The 15,605-nt window shown below is 39.0% G+C and overlaps 1 protein-coding gene across 1 annotated transcript; it reads right to left on the bottom strand.

Annotated features, from left to right (window-relative positions):
* Positions 1–3,327: 3,327 nt before the first annotated feature.
* fign (fidgetin) lies at positions 3,328–5,535 on the bottom strand (the record flags this gene model as incomplete). Its single annotated transcript, XM_079276410.1, has 1 exon — positions 3,328–5,535. The coding sequence occupies one exon, from the start codon at positions 5,533–5,535 to the stop codon at positions 3,328–3,330; it is 2,208 nt and encodes a 735-aa protein (XP_079132536.1).
* Positions 5,536–15,605: the final 10,070 nt, after the last annotated feature.

Below are 15,605 nucleotides of genomic sequence, written 5' to 3'. Positions count from 1 at the left end.
TTTTTTCTGTGACTTGTACTTGACAGTATAAAGACAGTCTTTGTGAGGTAGACTGCTCAGATTCAAGGGCAAGCATTTCTTTTTTTTAATTTTCTCTTTTTTTTAAACTTTTTTTTACTTTTTTTTTTATCCACAAATGCATAACATTCAAAATGACAGGACATAAGTACTACATGTACAATATGTAGCAATGAGGTAGAAATGGTTATAAAGAATACCAGATTATAAAAGATGGAGTCAAAATCTTAAGCAGCGATTCAAGTGGCTGAGTTGGCATAACTGTGAGACTCAATATGCTTATCATAGGCTCTGCTCATGTGTTGGTTGTGACTGTTTTGATAAAATCTAGCATGTGAAATATACACCCTATCTAAATAACTGCCATTGGTTTCCTCATATCAGATCTTGCTTTAAGCCTTTTTACTCTCTAGTTGTGATGCAAATAAAAACATACAAACGTAACATCTTATCCATCTGCCTTGCGTTACACTGTGCTCTATTGCACTGTTAGGGAGACAAATAGTAAAAGAAAAAAAGCAAATATGTGACAAGACCTGTTGTTGTCAGAGTGATTACAAGTTCATTAACAGTCACTCTAATCTCATGGAATCTGAGTTTGTTAGGGCTTCTTATCACCTTCTTGTCAAAAACCCTGCAATGAGTTTAATTACTTCTTACAATGAGTAATCATGGACACAAAAACAATTATAGTCCAGTCTGACAACAGAATTTGTGGTATATGACATTTTTTGCTGTATTGCTTTTTTTTTTAAAGATACACAAATTAGCCATGTTTTCATTGGTTCTCCAGGAAGGGGTGAATGACTGTTCATAAACTCAGACCGGATAAAAGCAACAAATGTTTTATAAAACCCACATAAATTTTACATACTGTGATATAATAACTTAACAATGCCTATTGGAAGTGCTACAACATCACCAAATTCCAATATCCACAGCTCACACCGTGGCTTTAAGGTCACTGAAACTCCCATCTTCTTAAACCAAATCATCATAGTCACAAGAGAGCTGTTTCACTTTGGCTTCAAGGAAGTTTTAAACCAATAAACACCTCAAAGTGCAGTTTCAGGGGCTTTTAAAAAAGTATTTCACATTATGATTGGCCTAATGTTTCTGTGTAACTACACATTTTTCAACTTTGAAACTTACAAATGGACTTTGCTGGACACTTTAATGAGTAAACTAATTTAAGTTTAATCAACCACTTTTGTACAGTATCAATCAATCAATCAATCAATATCCACAATGTATAAAAAAAAGAACAGGTACAACATGTGCAATAGCCAACAAAGATGAAGGGACCTCATTGTAAAAACAAACACAAGGTCCTTTAGTGCCTCTGCAGTACACGTGCACCTACAGTGCTATCTACTTCAGTGGCATTTGTCGACGTGCGAGTGCTTTGCTTTCCGTACTGCTCTGAGGACATCATACATTCAGTCACATTTGCCACTTGCCAATTGAGCTGTCAGTCCTGCTCTTTCATTGTCAAAAAAACGCTGCATGGAAATGTACTGGGTAACGGCAGCAAGTAGTGATTAACGGAAGTGTAAACATAACATTTAAATGTGAAAGTTACAACACAGAGTAAAAATAACAGTTTTGTGTACAGTGAGACTAGCCTCCAAGACATGTTCTTAAAAAGGAATGCCACTCAATTCATGAATGTTACAGTTATGACCTAAGACAGACAAACCAACTTTTTTATTTTGTATTTATATTAAAATAATGGAATTGGTTTTAAGCTGGATGATGTGTATAAAACATAGCTGCAAATGCTGTCACATGTAAATTTATATTTGACATCACAGATTCAGAGGCCAAACAAGCAATGGCAACAACATCCACTGGTGAGTGTTGGCTAATTTGTCCTAAGGCAAAGGCATAGTGTATCCCAAACCTGATATTCAGTGGTATTCCCCTTTAAGTGCATTACGTGGTTCTTGGGAGTTATCAGAATGTAAAGCAAATAGATTTCGCTCACAACAGAATACTGTTTGGTGTTCTCTCAAAAGGTTTCCTCATCAAAGAAGCGAAACAGGTGCTCACATTCATCTGTCTTCATGTATTTGTCTTTCAGAGATAACTAACAAACTGAGGTAGAAAAGAACTTAGGCTATACATAATCCATAAAACATCAGCAGGATGGAATGAAATAGCTCGGGGCAGCTGTCTTCCTAAACCCCAAGATGTTGGTCTGCAACTTTTGAATTTCTCTCAGCTCTGCATCATCACAAGCTAAAGTAAAGAGACCCAAACTAATTACTTTTTTTGTCTCGTAAATAAACCAGATTTATTCTTCTACATTCATGTCAGGAACCTTCTCATTTCATTCTGAGCTTTTTGAGGTATTATATAGCCTTACATTTGTTTGATGATGGAATTTCAAATGCAAGCCAAATGCTCTTGCAGTGGTGCTTTGCCACACGCTTATGAGGTACTGTACATATCATCATCACTTTCCTGAGTTTTCAAATAGAGAACATCAAAAGAATGAATGATAGAATTTTACATTTATGTGAAAACACTGTGAATTACTGCTGAAAATATATTCTAACAGCATTACATAGTAATATATTGTTTGGAGTGTAGGCATATTGTAAAATAGTATTTGTTTTTTTTTATTTTGAATCTATAGTGGAGAGATTAGTACAGCAGCCAAATTCACCTTAAGTTTGCAAAAAAAACAAATCACATTGTACATGAAGTATGTCCATGTTAATTTAAGGATTTACACATTAATAAAACCTGTCAGGTAATGAAGTCCAACTGACATGATACCAATAAATGTAATTTCACTCAAAGTAACCACAACTGTTCACAGAGAGCACAAAACAGACACAGCTGTAGAACACTAATGGAAAAGAGAGAGCACATTTTTTGTCTCATTTTAAAGCTTTTTTTTATATATTAGCACAGTTCACCAATGAAGATTATGAGGCAAAAAGAAAAAAAACTTAACAGCGCCACCTCAGGCACTTGATAGCAACTAAATCTCAAGATCAGCAGAATAATGTGTATATATATTTATATATATATATATGTATATACAAAAAGAGGGGGGGAAACTTCTTCCAAATTGTTACAGTTTTAATGAGCATATTAAGTCAGCCATATAAAGGATTTAATTAACGTTTACCAGTGTGTGATGTCCAGACTGTCATCTTCTGTCTAAGGACAATCCTTTTACTGTATATAGTATTTTCACGTCACCATTGTTAATTATTTTTTCTCTTTCACTGAAGGCCAAACACTTATTTGTATTGAACTACTGGTTTCCAAGGAATTGTGTTTGATGAGTCTCTTTCATTGACCACAACCAAACATTTTATTCCACTCAGTGTACATGTCAAGTTCTTTTTGTGATATGCTGGGCTGGAATTTGCAAAACACACTGTCAAAGTCTTGGTAGGAGACCGGTCCCATCTGAGTGGGGTGGATGGTTGAGAGGTCAGTACCAGGAATGCCGTGGAGGGGACCTACCACAGCCTGTTGACACAGCTGAGCCACATCCAGTCCAGAAAAGCCCTCTGTCCTCTGAACCAGTAGTGACATCTCTTTATCACTAAGACAGTAGTTGTGCTGTGAGAGCAGTTGGGTGATTATCTGGTGTCGTGCTGTCCCATCAGGCAAGGGGATGAGCAGTCGCTTGGCAAAGTACCTCCGTAGGGACTCTGGGATCTCTTCAGGCTTATTGGTGGAGCAGACCACGAGGACATGGTCCTCAGCGGAGGTCAGAATACTGTCAAGCTGCATGAGGAGCTCAGCCTTGAGGCGATTCACTGGGCTCTCCTCACTTAGCTGGTCTGACAGCAGCAGGTCCACCTCTTTGATGAACACCACTGCTGGCTGGCGACACCGGGCCACCAGAAAAGAAGCTTGAATGATCTTGTCTCCTTCCCCCAGCCACTTGGTGACCAGAGCTGAGCTGCTGAGTTGCAAGAAGGCAGCCCCCAGTTGGCTTGCCATGCAGTGAGCTAGCAGCGTTCTACCAGTTCCCTGAGGTCCAAATAAAAGGAGGCTCCGAGGTAATGTAGCAAGTCCACTAAACATATCAGGCCTTAAAATGGGCCATAGTATCTCCTCTTTGATGGCTGCTTTGGCCATATCCAGACCCACAATGTCGCTCCAGTCCACTGGAGGGCCCTGCTGAAGGATTTCTGTGGTCACCATCTCCACCAGGTTGGAGTCACTGTTCTTCAGTTGTTCCTCTGCAGCATGGATTGATGAGGTAGCTGCACCAATGTCAGGCCCTGTTACGGAGTGAGAGAGGTGTTGTCTGTGCTCTTCAGTTTGTTCGCTCATGACGGGGGATCCAAACTTGCTGTAGGGCTCAGTTCTGAGATCAGCCACAGAGCTTTTGGTTGATCCATAGGATGGAGGAGTTAGTGCTCTGCCAGAGTGTATAATAAATTGTCTTTGTTGATCCGAAGACAATGGCTGTTTGGTTGGCTTAAACACTAAAGACGATGCTTCAGCATTTCTGTCAAAGCCATTGCCCCGGTCTGAGTCTGAGATACTGTCCGTTATTCTGTACATCGGGCTCTGTGATGAGCGCTGTTGGTTGTAGAAATGACCATAGCTAGAGTCCATATCTCCATGTCCACTCATGTAGAAAGCTTTTCGTTTTAATGAGTTGGATGTGCTGCCATTCAAAGGTGTTGGTGCAATTGGTGTATGATTATGGGACTGGTAGGTGTAGCCGGGCAGTGTGGAAGGAGGGATTGGTGTAGGAGCTGCAATGCCGGATGGCAGATAAGCAGAAGCAGGGTGTGCTCCCCCAGGGCTATAACCAGGGCCGACAGCAGTCTGAGAAGGATACCCTCTTGGAGGATAATTGTAGCTGGGAAGGTTTGGAGACCCAGCGTTGTAGCTTGGCACTAAGGTAGGGGGAGGAGGTGGAGGCGGTGGTTGTAAGAGCCCAGCACTGTGCAAAGGAGAGGGAAGGGCCGGAGTACTCTGGCCACTGTAGCTAGAATGCAGGTAGGAGCCGTTGTAGCTGGCAGTATATTCCTGAGAGGGGAGGCCCGAGTGGAGAGTAGTGGCGGTGTGGCTCCCACAGTTACTGCTGGAATAGCTAGGCTCAGACAAGCTGCTGGCCCCCCCTGGGGAGCTGCCGATGCTAGCCGACACATCTGTAGGGGGTAGGGCAGCTGTCATTCCAGCTTTGCTCACAGATATAACATCTGGAGCGCAGTTCATTGGGTAAATACCCTCCTGCCAGGACTCATTCTCTGACTTTCGTCCATTCATGAGTCCAGTGGTGCTATCAGAGTAAGAACACAGCAGGGCTCTCTCATTTGGGCCCTCTAAGATCCCGGAGTACTTCTCTGCATATTTCTTAAGCAGATTGGAGGCAGTCAGTGCAGAGATGTCATCGTTTGCCCATGCATACTGGTATGTTCGTTGTAAGTGGCCCCGGTAGGCCTCTACTTTGTGTGCTGGCGAGCGGGTAGTGGATGAGATGTCAAAGTGTTGTTCTGCCCATTGTGTGTGCTCTGGGGTCCACTGCATCTTTAAACCTAGATATTGTGCATAAGGAAGAAATATGTCAAAGTAAGCATTATATCATGATTAATAATCATTGAAAATAATATTCTAATATTTGAATTGTTCCATAATCAAATAGTGACAGTAAAATACTGTGGAAAAAGTATATAATACATACATTTGATTTCAATAGTTTGGGAGGAAAAGGGTAGGAAAGTGAAAGAAAAAAGCAAGAGGCTTTTCTGACATAATTAGGGAAAGTTAGCATTGAGAAAATGTTTGAAGGAAAGCTGTCTAAATGTCCCCCATATGACAAACAGACAACATTAACAGAACACACAACATGGTCAGTATGAGTAGGATATGGGACCCAACACCTGATTAGCGTGGTATAATCCACCCAACACAGAGCAGAATGACACAGACAGAGCAGGTCAGTCTATAATCCAACTCTCATCTGAGGCATTCTGAGACAGTTTCAAATCTGCTTGGAGGAGCGCAGCAAAGCAATCTTCCTTGGCAGCGCTCTGTTGCTTTCATCCCACAAACCCCTCAGCCCAGCATGAATTACATCCACATCCAGTCTGCCTACTGCTTCCTAGTCCACAGAGTGAGGGAGGGGAGGGGAAAAAAAAAACATGCTTCACTTGTCTTTTTCTCTGCACCATCTCTCAGCCACTCTATTTGGCCTTGAGGGTTTGAATGACATGAATAATCAAGTTAAATCCTAAAGTCAATCTGCAAATAAAATATTTTACACATGCTGTCATCTATAACTCTGTTTGGGATTATCAGAGGATGTACTATAGCCTCAAAGAATGTAGACTATTAAAGAGGTTACGGCTTAAAACAATCACAGATAGTGCACAGAGCCGCAAACATCTTACATCAACACTAATCGGAGCAAAAGCTAGAAGACCATATGAGAGGAGACGCATGTAACCAAACTTTCCCTGCCTGCTATAATGGTCCATGCCTTTGCTAATCAGGCGTTGAAGCGCTATACTTCATACTTCAGTACGTTAAGTCCATATCACAGGATTTACACAACAAGCAGCTACTGTCCAGAGGCAGATTACAAACGCAATGTTTGTCTGCGGCTTCCCTTCTGACTCCCTTCAAGCTATTTGCCCACCCGCCACACTAGACACCAGGAACTAATTAGCAGGATGATGCTGCACTAATTGTGTTAATTTACAAGGTTTTAGTCAAAGAGATCCATGCTATGGCTCACATGGTTGTCAACCATCCAAGCTAATGATTAAGAAAAAAAGCCTGAGGCAAAAAGCCCAGGCTCGACAAATATGGTCGCCATACTGTGCTGGAACAGAACGGTTCATCAACCTACAGAAAATAGAATATGAAAACAAATTGTCGTATCACAGGGGGCAGCGACAAAGATGTAATTTATGTGAACCAAAACCCTATTTAATTACGTAATCGAGTTACGTGTGTATGATCTGAAGAAAATGTATGAATGAAACCCTTTAGAATAGCAGTAGCAATGGAAGTCTCACTCACTGGCTGTAGGTGCATCTACAGTAATTGAAGTATTAGTCACCCACTACATTCTAGCTCAGCTGTTATGTGAAGTTTGTATGATTTGTAATGCCTGCCCCTCTTGTTGCATTAAAATACCTTTTTAAAAAAGAGTTGAATTGTATTATTATTCCACATTATTGCTCAGATAAAATGTTCCCTTCAAAACAAACAAAACAGTATTCGGGCAAGACCAACTCGCACCATGTTGTCTGGCAAAAAATCTCATGCTAAATGCCATTCACAGCATTTACTGACAGTGTAAGTATCCGGATTGTAAAATCATTCAGTAGAGTTCATTAACACTCAAGGCACATTTTGTCAATAACACAATTGCACACAGCTTACTGAGTGAGATTCTTCTATTACTGTTAATCCTCCCTGAACAATGTACCACTTTGGACAATCAAAGGAGTGCTATTCACAAAGTGTACTTCAGATCTTTGAGCGTCAGATATCTAATGAAATAGAAACCATCCAACCGTAAAACCATTTTTTTTACAAGTACTGCACACTGTTATACACATTCTCTAGTCTACAGTACATAGAAAGTAACTCAAACTTGAGATTTTATTTGTGGAACAAGGTATTTTCTTTTCCACAGGCAAAAAAAAGTCTATTCTATTGATACAGAACAAAGAGAAATACAAGAAAACAATGATTTTTGAACCGTGTTTAATAAACCAACTTGTATTGCATTCGAGCAATAACACAATGGCTGTTATCATAATTTGTGTTGTAAAATGATTCAGTGCATCAACCAGTTTTCTCTTAGTATGTATCCATTAGGCATACAATTTGAAGGAGAATCAGACTCTAAAGACTTTGGTTTATACAAAGGTTATAGTGTAGATAGCTAACACACAGAATAGACACAAATGCACCCACGTGCACACACAAGCAGTGCATTAGCATAATGATCTTGTACTTTGGCATTACGGTAAAACGGTTGTCCTTTATTCCACCTGCCTGGAAATTCAAATAAAACATCTACAGGTCCCTTTGTCTTTCTTTGAAACGGTATAATTACAGAGCGCTCCATTAGTGGAATGTTTTCAGATAGCCTCGGGGCTCCAGCTCAAATTCCACTGATCAGCCACCAACAAGTAGAGCCTTTGTTGGACCACTGTGTTTGTCAATTCATAGACCTGGCGTAAATCTTGTAGACGATGATACCATAAGATGCTATTCTTAAGTAATTTATCTAATTTCTTGAGCTATCTATTTTATAGGTTGACTCATATCTGAATGATCACCCTGCTGAATTTAAGATTAAAACACATATTTTGTTAACAGCACACAATTTTACAGAATCATCCCTGGATTTAAAAGTGACAATTTATGTTTTATAATATATATTTTGGATTATATCACACTCTTTGAAGAAAAAAAGACCCCGGTGGAGGCGACATGCATTCGACATGTGATACCATAGTGTTATGCTACGCAATGGTGTTTAATTTCTGGTTCAGTTATCATCAGCGCTGAAACAGAGATGCTGACCTTTTTGGGGAACTATTAATCTGGTAGCCTCGGCCGTTTTTTAAGCAAACAAGAGTGGGCCTCCACTCTGTCCATCCAATTTCCTAGTGCGTAAATTGGACCGCCGCTTGCACAATTCTCTATTCATTACTGTGCTGCTGAAAGGAAGCACAGAGGTGGCAGAGCGGTTTTCTTTTCCTCTTTTAGTGTGTACGTGAGTGTATGTGAGACACAGGAAGAGAGAGAGAGAGAGAGGGATAGAGAGAGAGAGAGAGAGAGAGGGAGAGGGAGAGAGAGCGCAAAATGCCTTCCAGGAGGATTCCCAAGAATAAAGAGCTGGACTTTGCTTCTTCTTTTTTGGTTTGGGGGAGGGGAAGGTGGGAGGGTTGAGGGAGAGGGGGAGGGAAGTGAAAGCTGTCGTAATTGAAACGTGGCCTAATCAGACTCATTACCATTTTTACCAATTTGCACCACCAAAGATGCTTATTCGGTAACTGTGTGTAATAAGCCGCTCTTTCGAAAACTAACTGTAATGAGCTCTTTAAAGTCAGGCTTGAGCGTGATTATACACTGGAAGTGTTTTTGCAGGTCTGAAGCAGACTGGTACATTTAGTCATGTACAATGTCATAATTAAGCTGCACAAACTCTGCACTTCACACCAAACAATGGTCCCAGCTGAGGCAGTAGACATGCTGAAAAGTATTTGTAATTACTGATAATTACAACCCTCCGATTTCCATCGCCGGACATAAACATAATTACGGGAGATTTTGCTTTTATTCTGCGCACACAGACCACTCTACTTGACAAGCGTGCAAATATTGCAGACAGACAGTAATTACGTTTATAAATAAAAACAAGCTCATATTCATATTCAAATTCACTGGAGATATTCCAAGTAGGGGTGGGCCAAAACATTCTCAAACAATGTGAAATGGTAATCGGTACAGCTACAGAGTCTCATTCATCTCACATATCAAGTTAAGACTATTTAAACTCAATTTAGAGCTCCATGTGGCAGTAATTCCAATCTGTAGATGGCAGGGTGCCATTTAACCCCTCATTTAGAAAAGATACGCCTTCCTCAGTCACTGTCTTTTACAGGGCTACTGCCCATATATTTCACAGTCTGACCACCCATGGCAGCAAATTACTAGCATGTTTCCACACTATCAAAGTCCACCGATCCCAGTGGATTCTATACTTATCCAAAGACAAAAGGTGGAAAATGATTGTGCAAGCATGCACTTAAACAGTATGTTTATTGTGGTTGACAACTTCCGGTGTCAACGCGAGTTAGACGGTCCATTGTGACAGAGCTGCAATCACTTCAATTTAGTAAACACAGGTTATTAATTCAAAGCAGAATCCCTTAATGTCTACAACACCGTCATCTGTGGCACTCTAGATGAAACAGAGTGAAAGTAGGCCGCAAACATTTGCCTGATCACATGCTGGTTTATCTACTGTATCCATGGCAACCTTGTATTACTGACAAAATGCCACACCTTAAAAAAGAAAACATGTCAGGTATCAATTAATCAGATTAGATGAATCTGATCAAATTTAAGATTAAAGATCAGATCAGATGTTAGATAACATGGTAAGATTTTATACATCCAGAGAGAATTGTTCTTTCCATTCGTCTATGAATTAATGTTCTCGATCACATACACAATATTATGTTGTAAATGAATCACAAATGTTCATCATAACCTGCAACAGCATAAAGATGTACACTTAATGTGACAATGAGATAAAGGTATTAATTGAACAATGTCACAAATGAATTAATGAAATTAATTAATTCATTGTTAGAAATAATCTAATGTTGATTAACAAATCTTTCATGACATTCACTAAATCTGCCACTGTAACTCAACTGATCACTGTCTTTTTAGTAGTTTGTAAATAATGTTAAATCAATCAGATGGTTTTTTTGTCAAAAATAATGATAAATTGTCTATTCGTTGACGGCACAGTTAGTATTAAACATAAAGAAAGCTATTCTTTCCACGTGTAGGTGACGAAAGATTGGATTAATGCAACACATGCTTATCCTGAGAAATACACTGCAATGCTTGTGCGAACTCCCAGACAAGTTGGTGCAGACAAAGCAAAAGTCTATCAATAAATATGGACGTTAGAATACATTTTGCCACAATGTACAAACAATAGTTCCTTGGACCTGTGTTCTGACATCTGATTTGTGGTTTACAGGCATTAATCCTCAATGTCTGAACACTCCATAAAGACTTCTTCTACGTGCACTGCGCTCCTTGTCCTGGCGAGCCAGTAGGAGTTGCTAGTATAGAGACATGATCCCTAACTGGCTTCCCACCTGCAAACACTGGCAACTGTGTTTCTGAATAAGCACGTACAAAATGGACGCACCACTAACTAAATCCCACGTGTGGTGACCAAAACTTTAAAAATGGCTTTGCACAGAAATTCACAAAAAAAGATATGAGTCACATTATTGAACACATCATTTTAAATATCTTACTATTATATACTGTATAATAGATTGCTGGGAGGTGAATCCAGCTGTGTTGGCTGGTGTCTATTAAGTATTTAGGATAACAATTTCTTCAGAAAGCCACGAGTCGTCTTCTATACCTGATAATCTTATAAATATAGGCACAATCAGGTCCCTGTCTATCCTGTGCTTGTCAGTTTGTCTAAATACCAGCAGTATGAATGAAAGACATGTTCATGATCAGATAACACCATTAAAACCTGAATTATAAATACTCATCACTACTGTTAAGTCTCAATAGTTATCACAGCAGTTATTACTTCTGATCACCAATTGCTGAGTCTGCATCCAAGTTGTATGCGAAATGAAATGAGTCAATTAAACATCAGACACCTCTCTTGTTTTCATACATTCAAATATAACCAACCACAGTCATTTTCATGTTTGCAACAAATATACTCTCACATACTACACAAAAGGTACACAAAAGGAAATAGCTTGAAAATGATTGCTTTTCTTAAAGGCAGATCTATAATTGGGAGTCTTGAAATGATTTAAAAAGACACTTTGTTATCATAAATTTACAGTTCTTTGTTTGAACCCCTGCGAGGACAACCCGACAATGGATTTGTTGTGACTATAGGGTCAACAGTGTCCCAATATTATCATATAAAAATTGAGAAGTCAAACATGCTTCATCAAACTAGCTGTTTTATCTGCAGCCACAGTACAGGTACTCCTGCACGACTTGTACATACACTAGATGGTGGTCATAAAACTTGCTCCTGTTACAGTTCAAACTGTAATCTACCAAGAAGCACATCATTTTAACAGCAGCTGTAAGAGCTGGTAACAGAATGAAACTGTCAAGCTGGCACAGCGCTGTTGATGATTTAAATAATGAATGTGAAGTGTAATGAGAAGCTGTAAATGTTCCCACTCAGAAATCATTTCATAATTTAACTGTACAAATGCCCACTTTGGATTTGAACTGACTGTTAAAGTAATCTGTCGTTAAAAGAGGTTGAATAAAACACATGGGAGTGTACTGTGTAAATGTTTTTGTTTTCAAAGTGATGATAACACGTATGGTAGAGTGAGGTTGAGAGCAGGCAACACAGAGAGAGTGCTACAGTTGATTAGACAATTAGCATGGACGCTGTCAGTCCTACATGCGTTCACCATGCTGGAAAGCATCATGTGTATTGATCTCAATTATTAAGCAAAAATGAGTCCACATAATATATGAATTGTTTGATCCTGTTTAAAAATATTTGTTAAATGATCCAGTGCCCAGATGTGACTTCGCCTTTGAAAAACAAAAAAATATATTTACAGGGTATGGATACGTATTGAGTGATGGACTTAAGCTATTGGCCATGGTCTTTTCACGTTAACAAAACAATGTTAATAAAAAGAAAACATACTGTGTGTGTGCATGTTCAGCAGCTTTTCCCTGTATTTTCAAAGTGAAGAAGACCCAGAAGAGTGTGCACAAAATATCACTTGTGTTTTGATTGCACAACCTTCTGGTATGGAGAACACCAACTCATCTGTTGATCAGCTTCCACAGCATAATAATAAGCTTCTGGTTGTTGGTAGGGAGAGCAATATGGTAGAGTAAGCCAACAAATGTTTGTCAAAAAAATACACAACATTTAAGGCAAACTTCACAGTTGTTCTCAGTAAATGTACATCTTCAATTTGATATCATTTATTCTTTGGTACATACCCTGGATATTCTCAAGTCCCATGGGTTGTAATGGGAGTTAATGATAAACTCTATTGGCTTGAGGGGAACATGTATTTCTCATTTTTTTACCCCATAATACAGTAAATTGTGAAGTTAAGAGATTCTGTGAGCTGTGATTCCTCTTTCTCAGTGATGCTAATTAAACCATGACTTTTCAGGCCAAAAAGCCCCGGAGGCTACATCTTCCATTACTACCCTAACGATTGCTAAATGCGCACACATGCTAAACTAACAGCTCTCCACTCACAAGAAGAACTTGTACACTGAATAAAACTAACACAATTATGGGAGACAGGCTTCGTAGTGCATAATACTGATTAATACTCAAATGGCTTGTTAGTTAAAAGAACACAGTTGTTGACTTCAAGCACTTGGTGAAACATGTTTGACCACAGAGACGCGTTACAGTAGAGGCAGTGTTTTTTGCGAGCCTCCATGAACTTGGCTACTCCGCTTCTCAAGGGATCACTTACACACTTCAAAAGAGAAAAGAGGCAGATTGTGACCTTGCTACATGAAGGCTCATTGACCAAAAGCTACTCACTAACATCTTCGTTCCCCAACGTCCTGTTACCCCGAGGAAGAGTCCAATCAAAGAGGCAGGGGGGGAACCCGAAAACTATACAAAAAATGTGGTGATATTTTCTGGATTTTTATCACATTTAGCACGTCTTGACTCCTACTGCGAGGCAGCGGTTTAATGGCACCAGGAGCCAGTTTGCCCCATTGGAAATTAACTGATTATCTTGTTCACTGGTCCGATTCACAATTGTGATTACACTTCCAACCATTACACTTTACAGCCATGTTAACTTGGTTAAGACAGGAAGGAAATCAAATTGTAAATAAATCTCATTCTTCACAGTGTGTTCTTGACATACATATCAGACTATGTACACAGCCAGTGGCATTACTTCAACGATTCACTGAGAAACTGCTGCTATATACTGGAGATGCGCCGGGTGCTATACACCACTGTTTAAGCATTTATATACAATAAGAACAGAGTAACACATACTGTATGTGCTGTGATCAGATAGTAAACAATAAGCAAAATCTTTTTTTTTTGCATTCACATGGAAAGTCGGGGCCATCTGTTGTTCTATTTACTGTTTCCTACACATTAAACTGATTAAAGGTTCAAACGGAACTATAATTGAAAATATCCAATTGAACAGAAAAAGGACGTTTGCCTGGAACCACTGCCAGCTTTCCTTCGAAGCATTCTGAAGCATTCTGCGGTATCGACTGCAAGTCTCAAAGAAGGTCACTTCTCCAACACAGGCCAGACAAAAGGTGAAATGAGACAACTGAAGCAATCTTAGGTCAATATGAAATAGAAATCTTTCAGCTATACTGTAATAAAGTTACTGAAGTGCAGTAGTGAAGCCATAAAGGGGAACTTTTACAAGGAAAGAGCTGTCGAGAAGATTGGTTCGCCCACTGGCAAACAATGACTTCTAAGAGCTAAGGTGGCATGGTCAGTACAGTAACATGGAGCTGAATTACAGCATTTGCTTGTCAAATTAAGTTTGGTGTTAAAGGTATTGAATATTTCCAGGCTTCATGTATATGACACAAACATATAGCACTCAAAACGTCTACATTTTTCCAGAATCTTTAATCTTAAATTTTCATTTAAGTAGCTTTTAATGGGTGAATCACACATTCATATATTACATCTACATTTTGCACATATCATTTGTATAATTTAGCAATATATATTGTGTATGTTTAGAATCTCTCACCACAACATGAGTTTGTAAAAGAGGTTGAAGGTGATAACATGGACATCAAAATAATTCAAACAGAAAATAAAGTCCATGCAGAATTGCACATGTTTTGTTGCATTTTTGTTTTGTTTTGTTTTAATGTTGAATGCAATGTTGACCACGTGTTTAAAACTGCGACCAGAATCCAGGAGAAAATACTTTTCCCTTGAAGCGTAATTGAGAATGTAGTTTAGTTTTAGGGGAAACTAAGGAGACAGGGGTGGAAAAGGAACTTGTATGCTGAGAAATGTCTTTCTTTAGTTTTCTTTTAGTTTACTTAAAAAGTAAAGCTAAGACATGTTTCCAACCTAATATCTAAACTCATATTTCTGTTGCCAGACTTTCAGGTGTTATATTATAGGATGTGATGGATTTATGTTCACATTTCATGGTTTTATATTTTTTTCCAAATGACATGACGTTAGGAATGTGACTTTATAATAACACGTATTATATTCATACTATTTTTAACATATATTGCACATGGTTGTGCGTTAATAAAACTGCAGTCTATATTCTTCTTATCAACCAAATACACAAAATGAAAAATGGTAAAACGGTAAACACACAAATGGTCAAAGAATATTTACAAATATTTGTCTTTTGATTGACTATGGCATATATCACTGTGCATGTTGGAGCGGAGCATTGCTGTGATGGTTTCTGTTGTGTCATTTGTATAAATGGCAGAGGTTCTGAATGAGAGCTGTCATTGAAGACAAATTTAAACAAGTGTGAGGCGGGTGAATGAGAGAGTCGCAGTCTTCAAAGATTTGATAGAAATGACTCAGAGGCGAGAAAGCAAGAGGGGCTTTGCAATGGAAAATATTCTTCAGTATTCCTCAATAGATTACGAAATGAAGGAATGAATAAGGTTCATCTGTGGCACAAAGCACTTGTTAAAAACAGAGGTAGGCATTTCAAAAATGTCTATGTTCTCTTTGTTTAACTAAAACCTTTCTGATGCTGTTAATCTCTTCCTCGAGTATGTTGGGAAGAAGTGCATTTTACACCACCACACAGAAATAAACAGACACAACAAATGCATTTCCCACATTTCATTAAATC

This window comes from Melanostigma gelatinosum, assembly GCF_949748355.1.
Source record: "Melanostigma gelatinosum genome assembly, chromosome: 10".
In the NCBI taxonomy this organism is placed as follows: Eukaryota; Metazoa; Chordata; class Actinopteri; order Perciformes; family Zoarcidae; genus Melanostigma; species Melanostigma gelatinosum.
This window is presented reverse-complemented; position numbering and strand designations above follow the sequence as displayed.